The sequence below is a fragment of the Haliotis asinina genome, chromosome 4, assembly GCF_037392515.1.
Source record: "Haliotis asinina isolate JCU_RB_2024 chromosome 4, JCU_Hal_asi_v2, whole genome shotgun sequence".
NCBI classification, from domain to species: Eukaryota; Metazoa; Mollusca; class Gastropoda; order Lepetellida; family Haliotidae; genus Haliotis; species Haliotis asinina.
The window spans coordinates 74,284,901-74,307,163 of NC_090283.1; the positions used below are offsets into that span (position 1 = coordinate 74,284,901).

Sequence of the window (22,263 nt, forward strand, 5' to 3'; positions counted from 1 at the left end):
ATACTGGCAAAACCCATCAGTGATATATCAGAGGTTCCTACTATTTTTCAACCCATGGTATGAGTTTAGTCTTTGCTTCCTTGTCTTGTTTCGAGCTTGAAGCCGGCTTGTCCTTAGTCTTTGACAGGCCAGTTGTCCCTCCTTTCAGAAATGCCTGCATCGTTTTGCTTTATCTGGTTGTAGAGGCTGTAGAGACACAGGTTTAACTCCTTACACAGTATTTTAATCATTAGGAAAACAAGACGAAAGTAAAATCACAGTGTGGAACACCAGAAACAGGTTTTACTGATTGTACTCATGTTGTAATCAACCCTGGATCTTGGGCATGATGAGATAACACTTTAACCACTGGGCTACCATACTGCCCTAGAATACGAAGTTTTTCTCTGACAGGTTTACGTGTACCAAACTACGAGTGAAGTAGTATATACAATGGGGGTTTTAAAACACTTTCAAGAAAAGTCTCTACAAAGCCTTATTTACTAAATAAGGCTTTGGTTGGGTCCTTAGCTCTTGCTACTATTACCCCTACTACAAAAAAGTTGGCGGTAATTACTGTGCCTATGTCACGTTTATATCGATGAAACAGTTTAACGTGAACCGCCTACGATCACTTTGGTGTTCGTAATAAAGGCTTGCTGGGCTTTTTGTATCCCCTGTTCTATGTACTTTTTTTTCTCGTCCTCGCTGATAGCAGACTTACGAGACTTGGACCGAATATCTTGTTTCATTCCGTTATATTTTGTGAGTTCAGAGAGGATTGAACGAAACTCCTCTTCTGAGATCTTACTATCAGAGAGTGCCGTGGAAATACGCTCACTCACTGTGTTGAGCTTTGCTTCGGCCAGAACCCTGATCTCGTCGTGTTTCAATGCCTTACGATGCAGTCTGCGTGATACTAACTTAAGCGCCAACCCTGCCACCCCAGCTGTTATTTCAATACCTAGCACTATAGGTGCGGCCACGATGGTAGCTAACAACCCAACGCCTGCCGCCCCTAGTCCCATGCTGGTTACCATAAGGGTAGTGTCAGCCCCGTCCACGATATTGAAAGCTCTATGGTATTTTTTACATAGTGCTTTCCGCGTGTCACGGTCTTGTTCTAGTTGGCGTTTCACATCACATAACTGCCTCAAGCGGAACCCATCTACGGTTTCCAGCGTCTTCGCTACTTCCTCTACGACTGGGTACAGACCCATCCTATAATATATATTTTGAAAGATATTTTAATTGGGTTTCAGTTAATACTCTATTAATGTATTTGAAGTCTACAAGATCTAGACTACCACTCAGGGTAATAGGTGAGAGGCTAATAGACTTTCCTGTTGTAATAAAAACCCCACTGAAGTTTATTAAGCGGTTTATAGGACCCGTGGTATCATGTTGTATAACAATACGACAATATTGGTTTATGTGTTCGTCAAACCAGTGTATTGACACCCCGGGTAAAAATTGGTGTACTCTTGAGGTGTTTTCATTGTCTAAACCAAAGAAGACTTCTATGATGAGCGTGAAAGGGGAGAATATATCAAGATATACGTTAAAAGAATAATTGATAAATGCTAATTTATTTTTTACTACAGTCTTTAACCTATTTTTTAGTTGCTATGGGTACCCTCTCCGGAATGAAATCCCCGGCCCAGATACCGTTGTTCCTAATCTTAGAGATATACCCCGTATCTGCGTCTATTGTGATATAAGGTGAGGCGAGTGTTAAGTTGATAAACCATTTGGGCTCTTTTAAATCTGATAACGACACCCGTCTGTACACGTTGTCTTTGAAGTGCAGGATGTATAATTCATCTTCCTCACCAGGCTGATCGAATCCCTCCGTATCTCCTAGGTCGTTAAGCGTAGTGTTGGGACGATGACTGGTCATTATTATACTATTACGATATAATTTCCAACTGGTTTTCTGATAATAATTCAGGGGTGAACTTCATACCCATGAAGTGTATGTTGTCAGGCAGGAAGATCTTGGTTAGTGATATCTTGTTTTCCACGATCACGTTGACCCCCTGCAGACTGGTGTTGGAGCCGACACTCACCCGCACGTAAACGTTGCAAACTTGATACTGGTGTCGTTTCACCCACCCGAGTTTGATTCCCTTCACGATCTCGACATCATTCCCCGATGGTTCCCCTAGGTAGACTTTGATGATCAGTGTTGAGTTTGCCGGTAGACTCTCTAGTATACTGACCACGCCTTCGAATTCAGACACCAACTGTAATGTCACGTTTTGTATGGTCGGTTTACTCGATAGCATGTGGGCTGCCATAGTGTTGAGTGGGCTGACGACTACGCTACGTCTCTGAGTTGGGACGTAAGCCACGAGCAGGGTTCCATTGTTCACGACTTTGTTTAGGTGGTTGTCTTTATTATCCGTGAACACGTAGGGGGAGCCGAGTCTAATATTGAGAAACCAGTCGTTATCGGGTAACAACACCCACTTGTCATCTTTGGTGAAGACGAGCATATATGGCTTGTTTCGGGCGACGGTAGTGCTCTCAACATCGTCTAAGTCGAACAGTTTACCCCCGAACGATGGGTATATTATCCAGTTACTACCGGTGTTGACAAGGGCGTACTTAGTGTTGATTGTTGCTCTTGTGGTATCTACTATATCACTTAGGGTTCCACCGGAGGGGACTTCAACGCGTTTGTAAATGTTGTTTTTTAGTTGCAAGGCGTACGATTTACCATCTACTCCGGGAGCGTCGAAACCGCGCGTGTCTCCGAGGTCGGAGATCCCGATATTGACGCATTTTTTCACTCCAGGCCCTTGTGCGCTGGTCATTTTACATGAAGCGTTAAGCTGAGGTATCCTATATTTACAGGATTATGATTTATATCTAACACCGATATTATCAGCTCAGGTATGTTGCCCTGGGTTAATCTCTTATACTGCCGTGGTGAAAACGACTCGGTTCTACCGTCGTTGTATTTCTCAGTTTTCACCGGCACTGCTCTCAGTATAGTGGAAGGGTGACCTCCTTGAATGTTGTACGTTGTGCTCACCTGACCGAGATGAATGTACAGCTCTCGGTACGGTACTAGGTCTGGTAACTTCGTGCCTGTGACGGTTGTTGTTGGTTTTATCTCGTCAGGAGACATACCGTGTATCCTCGCTAATGGCCGGCCGAGCCTCAAGGAGGTTCTTCCGTTGTTGATTAACACCACTGTACCGTTTGAGTCGTTCATCTTGAGTTCGGCTCCCAGGGGTTTGAAGACCTCGTCGTTTAGAGAGCACACGCTGTAGTAGCCGTCAGTTATCTGACTGCGAGTTCCACTGACGAACAGCTTATTGTTGCTGGCGTTGATGTTAGTCCATTGCGGTAGGTAGGTGATATCGCAGAGTGCGACTTCGAGTTGGCCTGACGTGTTATCGATCGCGTGCGTCAGCTGAACGGCCTCACCGCTCGTTATTCCTGGAAGTGTTATGTACATATTATAATATATAATTTATATATTATAATATGGACTTAGCACACTTGAAAATCGTGGTGGTAGGTAGTACGGGGTTTAAAACAACCTTTATTAATATCTTTGAAAACTATATCGTGACCGTTAATAACGCGCAGGCGGTGGTAAACTGGAATCAAAACCCAATGCAGTTTTGGCAGAACCAACTCAACTTTGCTGTGTGGTGTGCGACGACAGGGTCGGGTGTGACACTAGACTACGGTATAGGCGTATTTGAGTAAGGCGGTTATTTTGTTTCATATTTATTATCAAACGAGACGAATATTGAAGGAAATAAGTGCTCCTCTTCCCCAAGATAAAGCGTGGAGTATGACGAATAACCCCTATGATAAACGCGCTTATGAACGTGTTTGTGGGGAGTTTGAGATTCCAACGAATAAAGACTTTCGCCTTCCTGGTGTGAACCATGGTCTCGGTATAGTTCTCGTGTACTTCTACAGGTCCGGAACATATCAGGCCGGTTCTAAAGATGGTTCATACAACCCAAACCGTCATACATTTACAGGCCCCACAACGAATGAAAAGATCCATGTCAGCTGTATAAAGCAAACCAATCCTGATGCAGCCACAGCCTGGACTAAAATGATCTCAACAACATCGAAAGAATTCACTCATGCTGGTACAATACGCTTGAACGACTCGATTCGAACGTACGTGTGGGCGCTGTTGGGTGCGCAGTCGATGACGCGTTCCAACATCCTCGGTAAGGGAACTGCTTACGACGCTCAGAAACAGTTCGTTGCCAACGTTGAGGATGCTATCAATTCTCCAGTTGATCTCCCGCGGGCCATCACCCGTTACCAAAACGTGTTAGAATACGCCAGATCGAAAGTCAATTACGTGTTCGGCGTGGGGCTGTACATGGCTCCGAGTGATATGCAACTGAGAGTAAAAAAAGTGGTGGGTTATAACAACAAAATAGTCATAGCCACGGCAGATCAAAAGTTGGGTATCAACCCCGATATTAACACCCCCTATATCCCACACATCCCACCACGTGAAACGGGTATAGTGGCGCCACCCCCGGAGTCTAAAGTTCATGTGGGGGTACCCCCCACACACCCCCATATTCAGGCCTCCAATCATATTGATAGTAAAACGGCCCTGGTGGTTGGTGGGGTAGCTTTGGGACTTATTTGGTTAAAAATTTCTTAGCCGCTACGTACACCAGACCCGCCACGGCGACGATGGCTGCCCACAGGTTTTGACTGAGCCACGTGGCAGTTTTAGCCAGAGCGCCCAACAACCACGAGACGATGCTACCCAGGATGCCGGGAAGGGCTTCGGCGACCTTACCAGCCAGTTTAGCTAGACCTTCCCCGAGTTTTTTTATCCAGTCTTTAACACCACTTGAGGTTCCGCCACTTGGGGTTCCGCCGCCGGCAGGCCCTGTCAGTGACACCACCAGGGTTGATATGATGAAACCCAATGCAGTCAGAATGCTGGCGATGGTGATCCCTTGCTCCCGGAACAATATCCGAATCCTGTCTGCTAACGTGGTGTCTCGGTAGAGGACTTGATTGATGGTTTCCCGTATACGGCTGACCTGGGATCGAAGCTTTTCTTTGAAGGAGGATGCTGTCTCCAGCCAGGTCTGCCTTTCCTCTTCCAAATTACGTATTCGTTCCTCGATGGTGGCTTTCATAGACTCGTCCTCAGTTTCACCGAGTTTGCCCTTTTCATAGGCGATGTGGTCGTCTATCTCACTCATTTTAGCCGTGCTTTTCCAGAGCTGACCACGAATGGTTTGCATCAACAGGTCCAACCCCTTCAGTTCCCGAAAGGTAATTTCGAGACCCGGGAAGGGCTTGTTCTTGTAGTCGGCCAACACCTTTTCAATATCATAAGTCATGTTTTGATCCGATGTGGCGTCCCTGATGCCTTCCAGACTTTGAACTAACTTCGGAGGATACTGCTTAGGTCGCGCGCCACCGTAATCTATGAAGCCTAGTTCATCGCGGACAAAGTTACTCCCATGTCGACTGCTCAGTGTTGATAAAGCAAGCGGTTCTCTCGTGCGTTTATGCACGAGATCGATCTCCGGGTGAGCCTTCAAACGCAGCGTGCCATTGCTATCGAGGGTAAACCTGGAATAGTTCCTTCCCAACGGCTTGAGTTTGGATTTATTTTCAACTGCGTTGTAATAATCGTGACGGCGCCCTCCATGAGTGAGCCACCTTGCGAGAATGAGGTCTCCTGGTCATCATTGAATGCCTGGGCACTATCGTCCCACATATCATCCATAGGTATGTCTTCATCCATTAGTATTAAAAATATATTTCCTTTATATAACAATGTACGGCAGAAAATTAGATCCTTTCAGAAGATTGAGAGAGCCATTAGGCGCCAGAGCCGTGCGCCAGTCGGTTACCATCACCAACAATCGCAGCAAGATAGACCAGAATCAAACTCTGCTGGTTAGATTTCCAAACCTTGGTGAGAATGACCTCATTGTACCAGGCACTGTTCGACTGGCGTTCAATATCACGTTGACCTCCGACAACGACAAACGCGAGCTAGTGCGGAACATGGGTCGAGCTATCATCAAGAAAACGACCGTCAAGATCAGCGGTAACGAGGTGCTGAGTATCGACGACAGCGACGTGTTTCACTGCTACGGGGATCTCTGGAAAAGCGAGGGAGAACGAGTCAATGATGTGTACCAGGGCATCAGCAAATCAACCCGGTCGCGCATAGGGTATGCCTTCACGCAAGATCAGCTAGACAAGCTATCGGACGGTGAAAAGGCCATCACTCGAGCATACGGGAATTGATTCTGCGTGCCGCTCGACTTCGAGTTGCTCACGGGACACGCGCGTACGATCGCGTACTGAGGCATAGATCAGTCGTGCGAGATAAGAGCGACACTGTGTGGAATATCAACCTGAACGTGCCGGCGCGATCGATGAAAGGTATCCTGGTCGTCCCCGTGGAGGATTACGAGCCATTCCGGAGGGACAGCGAGAAGTTTTTCAACCCCGAGATTGAAAAGGTGGAAGTGACCATCGAGGGCGTGCCCAACCAGCTGTTCAGTCATGGTATGAGACCACACCAGCAGTGGGATGAGATAAAAAAGCTACCAGTGGGGGATTATATAACAAAGGACCTGGACCTAGGCTCCGTGCAGATCGGTGAATACCTGACCACCAAGTACGCCCTATGGTTGGACATGCGATCCACAGATGATGATAAACTGCACGGTAGCGGGCGTCGTATAGATAACGGCAGCGAAGGGATAACCATCCAGATTACTAAGAAGGCTCAACCCGCTGGTAAGTTGAAATTATATCTGTACGTTATTATGGACGCGCAACTTAATATAGACAATGGGAGATTCGTGCAAGCCATCTATTGACCTCCCCACTGACCCACACTGCGCCATAGTGTGCGGGCAGACTGGCTGTGGGAAGACCGTTTTCGTGTTGGATATGTTGGAGGGTTACTACAAGGATGTGTTCGATAACATCGTTATCATGTGCCCTACTCTGAGCATGAATAAAACGTACGCGCGACCTTGGGTGATGACGGACCCGGACGTACACAAAATCGACCCTGGAACACGCTTGCAGGACTGGTTGAAAGCTCTTCACGAGAAATTTAAAGGGGAACCGACGCTGTTTATACTGGACGACTGCAGCGCTAATCGCGAGATAACAAAAAAGAGAGACATGCTATCGTACCTGGCCTTCTCCGGCCGGCATGCAAATCACAGCGTCTGGGTGCTAACGCAGAAGTTCAACTCGGTGTTGAAAGACCTCAGGGAGCAGACGCGATGGGTGGCCTTATTTCACTGCAAGGACAGGGATTCGTTCGAGGAGTGTTTGAGAGAGAACGATGTGATGAGCAAATTAGAACGGGAACGGGTGAAGAAACAGCTCGCTGAAACTAAACACGCTAAGCTCGTGCTCAAGACCGACCAACCAGTAGCATATAGAGTGTGCTAAAGCTTAGCAAAGCTAAGCAAAGCTAAGCAAAGCTAAGCAAATGCTAAGCAAATGCTAAGTATAGCTATGATATTTGAAGTGTTTGTCGTGTGCAACTTAACCTTCATTTCTCTGTGTTTTGTGTGCATCGGGTATTATATAGTTAAAACTAAATCTTACTTGTTATATTATAAGATGGAGTGTGAGGAATTGCTCGAACAATTGTTGGTGGAGGGTTCCCCCACTGATGATAAGCGAGAGAAACTGGTGGCGTTGGCTGTTGGCGGCAAAGCCAAACATTACTTTGGAGACTACACTCCGGATAAAATTCACAAAATGTCAGCCGAAGAAATCGATAAGCTGTACGCTAGATACGAGTCCCGGCTCGGAGCAGAAATGACAAAGACAATAGGATCGGCTATGACCCAGATATACACCGGTATTGTGTCATACTTCCTTCCCATTCCACCAGAGCGCCGACTTTACCTGTGGGAGGACCTCGAGAAAGACCCTTTTATCGAACACGCCGTGAGTTCTATCAGCTGCGGGCTGTACCACAAATATGGTATGTTGTTGGCTCCAGTGACGGCGGCGATTATCACGGCAAAGCATTGTCAATTTGAGAGAAAAAACAATAATGGTATAGATGGATGCTGCTCCCGAGGTGACGGTGGGGGTACCCCCCACACCCCCAACAGTGAGGGAAACCCCTCCCGAGGTGACGGTGGAGGCCAGGGAAACAGTAACCAGGCAGAAGAATCCTAAGAGAGTAGCTGCCGGTAAAAAACGGTGGTGTAACCAACATAAAATTATCAACCCCCGACTGTTGTTGGCTGTAGGTACTGCCGTGGTTATAACATGGTTACACGTGGGAGTACCCTCCCACAGTGAGGTGGTACCCCCCAACAGTGAGGTGGTAACCCCCACTGTCGACCCGCATATCATGTTATAATTTTAATATTTTATATCATATACATAATGTCCGAGGGGAAAACGTTCGTCAACGACGCATACCACGCCACAGTGGTCGCCAGTCTAGCCGTAGGGTACGCTCGGTTGACTAAAATGGTGCTTAAACAACCAACTATCAAGCTAGATTTCAACCTGCAGGATATGGGTATGCTCATAATGAACCTTGGTATGGCGATGGCCACAAAAGACATCCTAGTAAAACAAGGGATAATACCTGATAATATAATGAAATAAATATAGGATGGCCACGATAGCTATGATGGTCGGTGGGGCGTTAGTGAATGCCCTGGCATTTTCCGGGAGTAATTTCCTCTTCTCGAAACTACAAGATGATCACGCGGCTGAAATACAGGAAGAAAGGAAGCGACACGATCTCGCTACTGAGAACTTACAAAAGGCACAGGCCGAGTACGCTAAAAAACGCCTCCAGAGGATTGATTTTATTAACGAACAACTCCAGCGTGAAAACCATGCCGTTCAAACATTCAACGATGTCGATGAAGCAATGAAAGAATACTACCTACTAACTGGTAAACGATTGGAACCGCTCAATAAACCCACACTCGCTCAGTACTACACACCATCCAAGGGACAAATGAATCGTGAACTGGGCTTCATAGTGTTGGGTATAGCAGCTACTGCGTTGGTTGCGAAGCAATTAAATTAAATACCTATATAAGTAAACATGAGACCCGCTCCATACCAATGCGAATACATACTTATGGGGAAGACCGAAGCCTGTGGTAGGAAATGCAGGAATCAGGGGTTCTGTTGTTTCCATATGGGAAGTCCTAACTACACGTGTTCTGTGTGTGGTATCGGGGTTAAAGGGCACTACTGTCTATGTAAAGCTCACGGAGCGAACGTAGTCAGACATCAACTCATCTACGAGAATAAAAAGGGCTACATAAAAGAACGTAGGCGACTGCTCAAGATAGACTCCAATTAGACATTGGTTATGTTAGGTGTAAACACTATGACTACTGTACGCGAGCTTAAGCGGGTCGCAAAACAGAGAGGTGTGATCGGGTATTCTCGAATGCGGAAGTCAGCATTGTTGAGATTACTAGGTTTAGAAGCCCCTCCTACGGTAAAACAATTAAAAGCTCAAGCAAAACAGCTTGGATACACGGGTTATTCAAACCTGGGGAGAGCCGGGTTAACCGCATTGTTATCACATGCCCCCGTTCCCACTGTAAAACAACTGAAAGCCGAGGCACACGATTTGGGTTTAGGCGGGTATTCCCGTATGAGAAAACCACAGCTTGTAGAATTATTACGACAGAATAGAGCTATTGACCTACAGTTCGTGCGCACTGAGCGCGCTGTAGGCAACTATTTGAGAGGTTGGCGCATGCACGTTGATAGAAACATAGACATTACAGATATCAAGCCTCTGATAGCTGATAAGGTCAACCAGGAACTAAATAACCTAGGAAGTATCAAGTTTCAGATCACAGTGAAAATGTCGCTCGATAAGCAGGTTGGGAGTACCACTGAATATGTTCAGCCTTACTTCCGAGGTAAACAAGAGGTTGTCACACATACAGAGACCATTGACGCATCAATCGATACCAGTTTTCAGCAGATACGAGAATACCTAGAACGCTACACACACTTGGGGTCCGGGTGGGCTGTAGATAAAATCGATAATGTCTATCTAGACATAGCTAACTACGTGCCATTCAGAGGCGGGTCATACCTAGCCTTGCCCCCCTACTATAGGAACAAACATGCCATAGTAAACGTTAAGAATAGAGGAAACGATTGCCTGAGGTTAGCTATCAGGTCAGCCTTATTTCCAGCTGACACTAATCCGAACAGGTCTTCTAATTATCCTCAGGATGATGGGCTCAACTGGGATGGTATAGATGAACCCACCCCCATATCCCAGATCACTAAAGTAGAAAAACAGAATAATCTGGCTATAAATATCTTTGGGCACGAAGGTAACACAACAATAGTACACAGGGTCAGCGAAGTGAAGGATCGCCAAGTTATCAATATATTCATGATCCAGCGAGGTGACAAGTATCACTACACATGGATAAAACACTTTAGCAGGCTGTTGTATGACCAATCGGCACACAGAGAAAAGACCCACTTCTGTGAACGATGCCTACATGGCTTCACACGAGCTGATTTATTAGAATCCCACCGGGAGGATTGCCAAGGTGTGGGGCAGACGGCCATACGAGTCGACATGCCTAAGGAAGGTGATAATATCCTAAAATTCAGTAACCACAAGAACCAAATGTCTGTGCCTTATATCATATACGCCGACTTCGAAGCCTTGGTGGTGGGGGAATCCCCCACACAAGAGCATAAAGCCTGTGGGTTTGGATACATTATCGTCCGTTGTGACGGGGAAACAAAAGCTCTGGTAGTGTATAGGGGCCCTGACGCGGCTGAAAGGTTTCTAAAGTGTTTGCAGGAGGAAGAAAAAATTATTAGGAATACATTGTATAGAATCGCTCCCATGCGTATGACCCGAGTCGACAGGCTAGCTCACGCTAGTAGCACTAACTGTCACGTGTGTGACTCACCACTTAACGGTGATTCGGTGAGAGATCACTGCCACATAACTGGTAAGTATAGAGGCGCCGCTCACAGCGCGTGCAACCTCAAGCTTAAAATCAACCCTAAGACAATAAACATCCCAGTTGTCTTTCACAACTTGAGAGGGTACGACTCACACTTGATCATGCAGGCCATCGCGAAAATCGATGGTAATATAATGTGTATCCCCAACAACATGGAGAGATACATCTCCTTCAGCTTAAACGGACTTAGGTTCATTGACTCGTTTCAGTTCCTCCTGTCGTCACTAGACAGTCTGGTCAAGGCCAACAATACCTTCCCTGTCACCGATCGATACACAGACGCCGAGACTAGACCCCTGCTTATGAGGAAGGGTGTGTACCCCTATGAGTACATGGATAGTTGGGTCAAGTTCACCGAGACCAGACTACCCCCTATTGACTGCTTTTATAGCAAGCTGAATGAGGCGTCCGTCTCACGAGATGATTACTCGCACGCGACTAACGTATGGAATAAACTGGTTGTAAGAACCTGGGTGATTATCACGACCTGTACTTGAGGACAGATGTACTGCTGTTAGCCGACGTGTTTGAGACGTTTAGGCGGACGTGTTTCAAGCAGTATAAACTCGACCCCGCATGGTATTACACCAGCCCAGGTCTGTCGTGGGACGCCTTGCTTAAAAAGACCGGAGTTAATTTGGAATTGCTCACAGATTACGACATGCACCTATTCATTGAGAAAGGCTTGCGAGGTGGGATTTCCATGGCATCCAAACGATACGCGAAAGCAAATAATCAATACGTGAAAGGTTACGATCCTAACAAGCCAACCAATCACATTCTCTACCTCGACGCAAACAACCTGTACGGCTGGGCCATGAGCCAGTATCTACCTACAGGGGGATTCGAATGGGTACCCCACGTTGATGTTATGGGGGTTGCACCAGATTCGAACAAAGGTTATATCCTCGAGGTTGACTTAGAGTATACCAAGGAATTACACACATCGCACAACAGCTACCCCCTGGCCCCCGAACGTATGAGGGTTAACCCAGACTGGATGTCTGAGTACCAACATAACTTGTTAGGTGGGCGTGTGACAGACGTTGAAAAACTCGTGCCTATCTTAATGAATAAGACCAAGTACATCGTTCACTATCACAACCTACAGCTGTACCTGTCGTTGGGTATGAGGCTGACCAAAATACACAGGGTGCTCATGTTCGACCAGAGCCCATGGATGGAGCCCTACATCAGAATGAACACAGACCTACGAAAAAAAGCCACCAGTGATTTTGAGAAAAATCTCTACAAGCTCATGAACAACTCGGTGTTTGGTAAGACTATGGAGAACCTGAGGAAACGCGTGACCGTGAAGCTGGTTCGGTCGAGTGAGGAAGACAAGCTCAGGAGATTGATAGCCAGTCCGGCATTCAACCGTAGTAAGATATTCACAGACAACCTGGTTGCCCTACACATGAAGAAAAGCCACATAAAATTCAACCGGCCTGTTTACGTGGGGATGAGCATCCTCGATTTATCCAAACACCTGATGTACGACTTTTACTACAACGAGCTCAAGAAACAGTACGGTGACAGGTGTGAAGTGCTGTACACTGACGATTTATACGACACCAGCGACTACCCTAAGACCCATGCCATACACAGTACGGTAAATAAGAAGGTCCTAGGTAAGATGAAGGACGAGTGTGCTGGCACGCCCATAGCCGAGTACATAGGTTTGAGACCTAAGATGTACTCCATACTGAAAGCCGACAATAGTGAGATCCGGAAGGCTAAGGGGGTTAAGAAGTATGTGGTGAAACAACACATCAAACACGCCAGATTCAAGGAAGCCCTGTTCAAGACCCGTACCTTTAGGCATAAAATGAACACACTTAGAAGTGATGGACATAAGATATACGGACTGACTATAAACAAGACGTCCCTGTCGCCTATGGACACGAAACGTTGGATAGGTATTGATGGGATAAACACATACGCGTATGGACATGAAAAAATTTGAGGCTATTTACTACAGCCCGCGTGGGTACTGGAAAGGAGCTAGCGCAGTAGATAAGCTAGCTAAAATAGCGCGAGTACCCCCGGAGGAAGCCAAAGCGTGGCTTGAAAAACAAGCCCTGTGGCAGATCTATTTGCCGGCACCACGCTACGTGCCTAGAAGGAGGTTCGGTATTAACATACCTAATAGCGTTCACCAGGCAGACCTACTGTTCCTACCCCACGACAAGAGGTACAAGTATGCCTTAACCGTAGTGGACGTAGCCAGTCCTTACAAGGAAGCCGAACCCTTGACCCGAAAGATTCGGCCCAGGTAGCCAGAGGATTCGAACGCATATACAAACGCAGTCCGCTGACGTGGCCAACAGAGCTGCAAGTTGACCCCGGACGGGAGTTCATGGGTGCCGTGTCACAACTGCTAGCCAAACACGATACAAAGGTCAGGCGTGGCACGGCCGGAGCCCATCGCAGCCAAGCCATAGTTGAGAGATTTAATAGGACTTTGGCTGAGCGCTTGTTCGGCCATCAGTATGCTAGGGAGATGGCCACCCCTGGAAAACGATCGACTGAATGGGTCACGAGGTTACCCAAGGTGGTGTCGGCAATCAACCATGAAGTCACCCGTCTCACCGGTAAGAAACCGGCAGACGCTATCAAACTAAAATCAATAGTTTCAGAGTCGGCCGCTCCATTGCGTGGGAAGGAGAAACAGATACCAGATAGGGCCCTAGTGAGGTATCTCTACCAGCCGGGGGAACACGAGGGTGATAGCCGTAAGCGGGCCACCGATCCTATATGGTCAGTCAAAACTTACAACATAGATATAGTGGATATGAAAGCCGACGAACCTAACTTATACTACTTGAGGGATGGGCCGGGTAGGGGGTTTGTAAGAGAAGAATTATTGATCGTACCGTACGGCACAGTGTTACCTCCAACACACGTTAAGTAGTAGGGGTAATAGTAGCAAGAGCTAAGGACCCAACCAAAGCCTTATTTAGTAAATAAGGCTTTGTAGAGACTTTTCTTGAAAGTGTTTTAAAACCCCCATTGTATATACTACTAGTGAGGTATCTCCACTGACTCAGTCCACTGTCCTGGGTTCAAATCCACAAAGTCTTCGTAACTTTACCACCTGTCATAACTCTAGAGTTTATCATAGCAGGGTTTGTACATAACTTAAAGACCAGGGCCCACTTGCACAAAACGATCTTAGAGCTACAATTATTGTAAATCCTTAAGATCACGATCTTGGGCTTCGGCTACAATCACCATCCACTTGCACAAAGCGATTGTAGGCTAAGATCATTGTAAGTTACAATCAAAACTTATAATTGGTCGGAACCAATTGTAAGGAGCTAAGATCATTGTAGTCAGTAGCAAAATGGCGTTCAAGTTGGTGTCAGTTTCACGCAGATAATTAGCTTTACGTTTGGAGATTGCTTTTATATTGCATAAAACTGTATGGTTCACCTCGACACTTCAACAACACGGAGAATGCAACTTCGATTTAACGTCTGAAATACCGTTATTCGAGGTAGTGAACAACATCATTATCGAGTCGATGTCATAAAGTACGATTCAGTGTTGGTAAAAGTATGAACACCATACCTTTTTGACAAACATGGAAAGGATAGTAACGAAAGGTGTCTGCATGCGATTAGCAGTGGCCATGACCTTTTCAACACCACAAGGGCAGCTAATCTTAGTTTTTACGCAAGATAGGAGTGGTTTCCCTTTGCATATTATGCTGTTGCCCAAATACAATGTATCTTATGTTATGACATCGCAGATCTCCACATATATTTCTTTTCGGTCGATGATTTTGTCTTAGTTTATCAATAAAATTATCCACAGTTGGATAACATACAAAATTATGTTTTTTCTTCTAAAATCTAAAATTAAATCTGACGAGAGACAAGAGTTTTAATCTAAGCATATTAAATATAACACAAGTATGTGAAATCTACAACAAAACAAAAAGAAAAAATGATTCTCAACAAAATAGCATAAAGTAATTAATATACTGTGGATGAGCATTTAACACATACAACACACATGAAATAATAACGTTTTCATATTTCCCTGTCATGCGTTTGCCACAACGCTCCCACAATCAATACAAGTGATAATATATGTTACCTTCCACGTTATCATTTCCTTCAAGGATTTGTTGGTTGGGGGGGGTGGGGGGAGGGGATATTGTTTCGTTTCGTTTTGTTTTTATGAAGAATCTGCAAGATGCGATTAAGGAAGGAATGTCAGTTGCGTGCAGTAACCAGTACGTTTTATTTGCGCTGCATGCTATGCACTCTTGCAGACAACTGTAGACAGGAGTTAAGATTAAGAAATTTCTACCTCCAACGTTGAAGAGTTTGATCTTAGTTAAGATCGCAATCTTAAATCCATGCTGTCTTAAAATCATCTTTGTGCAAGTGGATTAGGGCAATTGTATAGTGATTGTAAAGTTGATTGTAGGGGCCTAAGATTGATTGTAACTAAGATTGCTCTGTGCAAGTGGGCCCAGAAGTTAAGGCTTTTCCGGGCAAAACTAAGGCCAATAAAACAAGCATTTATATAAGTAAACCTAATGAAAATAATAACAAACAAGACATCTGCGCACTCTTAGGTTTAATCTGAAATTCTGATTTCAAGCAGTGTCAGCTTATCTATGGTAGTAAACGAAGATTTCTGGAGTAATACCAAGGGAGGTAACTCCAAACTGCTATTACATCAGATACACGAAAAAGAAAAAAACACTCCGAAATTGAAGACGTTTTCCAGGCTTTTAAGTCATTTTCCAGTTTTGGGAGGCAAAAAAATAGATTTTCCAGGATCTTAAAGACCAATTGCCCAAATTCCAGGCTTTTTCAACATTGGACAAACCCTGCACAGGCCTACGATTGTTGCAGCTACCAATGTGCATCGAGACCCAGGACATTCCTCATATCCTAAAGTGAGCTGAATTCAACATTCTGGTGACTTCAAGAATTGCTTTGCCTTCGCCATATCGGGGACGTATGCGCACAATCTGTGTGCAGATTGTTTCATCAGTAGAGCGGATGCCCAGTTACTGTTGTGAGAAGTCTTATTGACAATAGAAATCCGGAAGTTAAGTTATATAAAAAGCAAACAAACATCAATATAATTGATCATTCTTATGTGAGATCATTAATGCCACTTCAGAATCAGCTACAAAATCAGCTTCCTGTAAAACAAAAAATAACGAGCTAAATTCAGCAAGATCACTGAATAGTCATCTGCTAGTTACAGGCAATACATGAATAGGAAGCCATGTGATCAAAACACACTGTCCAAGTGCAGAAGGAAAGCATGGCTCATCTTTAATTACACATACGAAATACCCAGATGTGGCGAGCAGCTACAGTTTTGCCCATACAATGTCATGAACGCTACTTTTGTACTAAACACTTGATATTTTTGTGTGAAACAGATGAACATATCTTTATCTCTCAAGGTTAGCAAAATAAAAACTTAAATGATATCAAAGATAAAAATTATTTTTTTGCCTTACATTGTCAAAAACCCCTATCACCAGGTTATGGGGACAGCAAACTTTAACTTTCATGAAGGGGTAACTAGATCAGACTTCCTCATATGCTGTCTTATAAAACCATTATATCTAGACATACTGAACACTGAGGTTCCAAATCTGATCTGCTGGCATCTGCAGGCTTTAAAATCTACAGGCCCTGAAAGATATCTGCTTGCCCATTTTGTTAAGTCAAACCAATAAAAACAACATAGACTACACTGTACACAGTTCAATGTGCAGTTTCACACTATTTCCACAAAACCAGTTGGCGAGGCATATGGCGCAGAGAGGTTTATATGTTATATGTAATACTGGTGTTGCCATTCCTATGTTCAAAGAAATGAAATATTAGAAGGTGAAACTGTAGTTTATCATAACATGGGGGATCACAATTGAGTCCTGAACATCAATAACGAAAGAAAAAATGAGAAAGACTACAATTTGAAACAAAAATGACATCTAATTTACTGAAGGCCACAAGGGCCTGCAAATATTTTAAACTGACTGTTCAATACAATAACATTTTGGTGCTGGGTCTCCAGGCCTGTGATTATTTCGAACCCTGACACAATATATTCTCCAGGCCACACTAGTAAGGTTGGCAGCTAGGTGAGTTGGTTTTTTGGGCAATATTTTAGCTATATGGTGACAGTCTGTAAATAATTATTGAGTCTGGACCAGACAATCAAGTGATCAATAGCGTGATCATCAATCTATGCAATTAGAATATGATGACATGTGTCCTCCACATCAGCAAGCCTAACCACCGTATTGCCTCCTACGACCAGCATGTGTTTCAGAAGACAAATTCTAAACCAAATCTTCACAGGTCTCAGCTGAGCTGGAATATTAGTAGTAATGTTAGCATAATATACAAAATGAACTATCTGTGAGGACTGGAGATAGGAATACCAACTGACTACACACACTGTAAGTAAACTTCGGCTTAGTATTATTCGTTACACTGCATTGGTGGATCCAGATGTGGGTGTCCACCTCCAGTAATCCCTTCTTGTCATGAAAGTTTGTTATGTGATATGTGACCGGCGAAAAGTGAAAACGGATGAAAACGAAGTGTGCCCCCACACCACCAACCCCTCCGTAGCCCCCTAAAACACACACACGCCTTCTCAAGATGCCGTACCCGCCTTTGCACTGCATTACACCGAGTCTAACAAACCCCAGGTCGCGTCATGCCTTCGCGGGTCTGAGAAGGAGATGCTGATTACATTTAGCTAAAGACGTTGAATGACACCAAGTTCCGTACTGAGGAATGTAATTATTCAGGATGCAAATCAAGTACCTCAAGAGATCATGTGCTTCGGGTGTTCTGTTGTACTATTATTCACATTCCACATCGGCCATTTCCCGCCGTATTCCTTAAATCAACTCACTACACTGCGTGTATCCAGTTCTTTCAACACAGGTGGCGCACGTTTTCGAAAGCGGATGAGCTGGTTCCAGGTTCCCTTTGCGCGCCCGCTATCTCGCGAACACAATCATAGCTATATGCGAGACAGGGCCCAGCGTAGACCACAAGTGCATCTAAACTGGTTTCACGAAATATAAGTATTTTCTATTTCCTTTGTTGGCGTTTTGTGATCTATACCAATTTTTAACATTTTGCCTTTAGAAATAAATGAGTACAGGTCATCAAAATGCTCCAACAAAGGAACAAATCTGACTAAAAATTATAGGAACGGGTTAGTCATATAATATCGCTAGGTTCGACTTCCTGAGGCTACGGATTATCAAGTATCCCGTTATATGACCATTTCGAACTCATTCATATAAATATTTTGCAACTGTTCTGGTACATTTTGTTGTCCTTAACAGGATAGTTGTTTTGATATTTATGTTTTCATGGATTATATTTTAGAATACGTAATATTCAATGTGGACTTGTAACTTGTAAGCGGAAATAAACCTTCCGATTCTAAATGAGATGCTGCATTGATTTATAGATTCACCAGCGCTAAAATGGTCGTATCTCCTTATGTTGATTTAACCAGACTTCAAATAGTAGATCATTTCAGTCAATGCATTTGAAATTCAACGATTTTCATTTGCTAGAAACATTCAGGGCAAAGATTCACTTGGGATGAATATTGTTTAGAAGATTTCTTCATAAGGCTGGACACACGTATTATACAGGATGAATTTCATTTCCAGTGTTCGGGTGTTTCTATGACAACATGGGTCTTAGGCGCTTAAGAGGAGACTGTTGACTAATTTCCATACTGGAACACTGAAGTATACAATATTGTGTCACGAATTTGCCAGAACAGTCGACCATGCGAAGTATCTATAGAGAGTTCATTCCAGTGTTCAGTCCAGTCTAAGTAAACTTAGTCTCAGTGTATTTCGTTACACTCCGACCCGTGAAGGTCCCGGGGTAGAATAGGCCTTCAGCAACCCATGCTTGCCATAAAAGGTGACTATGCTTGTCGTAAGAGGCGACTAACGGGATCGGGTGGTCAGACTAGCTGGCTTGGTTGACATGTCATCGGTTCCCAATTGCGCAGATCGATGCTCATGTTGTTGATCACTGGATTGTCTGGTCCAGACTCGATTATTTACAGACCGCCGCCATATAGCTGTAATATTGCTGCGTGCGGCGTAAAACTAAACTCACTCACTCACTCACTCGTTACACTCCACCACTGAGTTCAACAAAACCTAATAGAAGGTCGCGTCAGGTAACCTTTGTCCGACCAATGACCGTTCAATCAAACGCGAGATTTAACCAATCAGACAACAGCTACTGTTTATTTATTTTGATCTTTCAAAATATTCAGGTCACTGACACAGATCTCTCCACAAACATCCGCATATAACACAATTATTTAAAGGTCACATGCAACCAAAAATCAAACATAATCAAAACACAATTATCACTTATTCATGACATCTAATATACATTGCTGTTTGTTAAAAAACGAATAAACAAAATTATAAGCGTACAATCGCGATTCAAAAGTGCAATATTTTTTACTTGGGCTTACTTCCCTCGACACGAAGCCCTCGGGAGATCGAACCCAGTCATAGCGGGTGGCTGTGCACTCAAGGGTAACGACGACTTCCGATTGGCTGGTTCATTTGCTGATACGCTGAGGGCTCATTGTGTGTACAGAAAGATGATCTGTTTGATGGGCCTTTTACAAGCATGGCTAGTCACAAGAAAGTAAGATTCTTTATGGATAACAACTTCTTTTATTGTAGTTGATGCATCGTTTCAGTATGGATTCATATACCGTTGTCAAACAAAATCATTTACACTAGAATAAGTTGTTATCCCTAGAGAATGTTTATAGAAATGCTGGGTTTTGTACACACACGTTCTCTGAATTTGAGTTTGATCAAATCAAAAATCATCTCAGTAGAGATGGTGAACTACTGCGTGACTGGAAAGTGTCATTCGTCCAAGTACAAAGTAGGACTTGAAAGAGTGAAAGAGAAATGGCTGTAGTTTGTTTGCAACCCACAGACATAAAAACTTGTCATGTGTACAAGGATCACACCCGCCTAATTACATAATTTGGCAGAGACTGGACTCGGGTGCACGAGTCATAAATCAATTTATTTTGTTTATGGCGCATAGTCTGATAGGTGTTAAGTTCAAATTCCATGTGGTCAATGATTGAAGCTGTCTATTGTATATTGTCTTTAGCAGACAGGCAGGCAGACATACAGGTGTCAATAAACCAGACAATGAGCTTTCTCTGTGGCAGAGGCTGCTTACTACAAGTTTTTCTTATGTAACGAGTAGATTATTTACTTGTTTGTGTACACAACCAACCTATTCACTGCGCATGCGTTATGGGCGCAGCGCAGCACAGCTGTTGAAACCACTTCCACCCCCACCCCAGCGCTTGGGGGAATTTAGTGAACCGTTTGAACTCCGATTTCGCGGGCTTTTTTTTCATCGCGTTTCTTTCAACTTTATAGACTGAATTGGCACTTTTCATGATTTGTTTCGGTAAGTGCATACCTAAAAGTATCAGAATCTGCAAAGTTGTGTTTTACGTTGCATGTGACCTTTAACATGCAGTATATACGCTTTGGGTTTCTGTTGACATGGTTACCATTGGCTAATATTTCCGCAAGATAACTTTCTTGAATATTGCCAAAACACTATTTTCAGCGACTGTTCATCACCGTTGTCGTGGTTGTACGTAAGTTGTGTGCATCACCTGGAAGCGAGCGTACGCTAAATAGCATTTGGAATCGTTCGGGTACGGACCTTTTCGAGATAAAAAGTTCAAAAGGTATGTGCGAATGTGCACTTTCGCGATTTGGTATGCTGTGTTCTGATTGGTCAATCCCAAAGGTTACCTGACGCGACCTCCTATAAATAGAGATTAATACACGCGCGAGTGTGTCATATTGTTTTTACGAAACGAGTGTCAGAAAAAATGCATATTGATTTTCTGAGACGAGATTCGTAAAAACAATATCACACACTCGCCAGTGTGTTAATTTCTTTATTATCCATTTGTATCTAGCTTCTAACTTTTTATTTCTAAACAACTCCATGTAAAACGAAATCAGCTGTTGTCGCTTGACGTATAGGTCAAGGTCGCGTAAGAATGCAGTGATACGGCTCTAAGGACGTAAACTCCCTGTGTAATGCTACTAAGAAAAGAGCGCGACATATTGACTAGCTACTCTTGCACGAAGACACAAAATACAAACACATTATGTATTGAAATTTCATCTTTATCAGTTTAAGTAACTGTAAGAATTGTATAACCGGACACATTATTAATGAGAAACTTATTCGTCGTCAGAAGAGTCACTGAGAGGAGAGCGAGCAACACGGCGATGGCTCATAACGGCTCGGTCTCACAGTCATAGAAGACTTGTCAGTTTTGATGTGGAATGTGCCCCCGTATATTGCACCTCCGAAGATAGTGCGAACAACATCTCTAGACAAGGCTTTGCTTGTGTTTGTGTACGACATGCATTGGGATGTTAGATTTATTTCAGACAAACTGCCGATGACGGAACGATTGAAGACGCGACGCGAGCATGGAAACATAGCAGGCTGATTTCCGGTCGAAGACAACAGATTTCCCACTTGTTGTGCATCAGAAAGGCTTGGATAACTGTTAGCACATTGTACTTTTTATGTCCAGACACTTGCATGATTTGCGTTGGCGCCACGTTATTGTCTAGCAACTTCTGAGTCAAATGTTTGCGGGCACTGTGGTTAGTTAGCCGTTTGTCGCCAGTCACGTGTGCTCCACTTGTCGTTATCGAGCAGAGTTTATTTTCACCTTTTCTTGAAATCTCATATCAATAAACACGGTGTTGGAAAAACCGTTTGTTTGTAACATTTTGTATTTGATAGCATTTCATTGGTTCTCGAAGTAGAACATTCGTAGTAAATTTGTAGTAAAAAGTTCTGAATGAAAAAAGTAGTTCCACATTCCAGTGGGGTCATAGAGGTCATGGTCGGATAACTGACCAATGAAATTCGTTTTAGGGTTTATTACACATGTGCAAAGTATGATTTTTATTTTTCACTGTATGGATAATAGGGTTTTGTTCGACTCAGTAGTGTAGTGTAACGAAAAGTACTGAGGATAAGTTTACTTAGACTGTGTCAGACTGAAGAATGAAGCTTTTTATGGAAATCAGCTTCTTTATTATGAGAACACAACGTTTCGGAGTTAATGCTTACTCCTTCATCAGGTGATTGAGAATGGGGTACAGAGCTATATTTATATGTACAGGTAAAACAATAACAAAGTAACAAGT

The 22,263-nt window shown here is 44.0% G+C and overlaps 1 protein-coding gene across 1 annotated transcript in view; it reads right to left on the minus strand.

Moving 5' to 3' along the window:
* Positions 1-18,012, minus strand: part of LOC137281859 (replication factor C subunit 4-like) — a 30,671-nt gene extending 12,659 nt beyond the window's left edge. The window contains exons 1-2 of the mRNA XM_067813515.1: positions 17,804-18,012; positions 42-186 (exon numbers count right to left, since the gene is read on the minus strand). Coding sequence (XP_067669616.1) covers positions 42-160 — 119 coding nt within the window. The 5' untranslated portion in view covers positions 161-186; positions 17,804-18,012. The remainder of the gene's footprint in view (positions 1-41; positions 187-17,803) is intronic.
* Between the last annotated feature and the right edge of the window lie 4,251 nt (positions 18,013-22,263).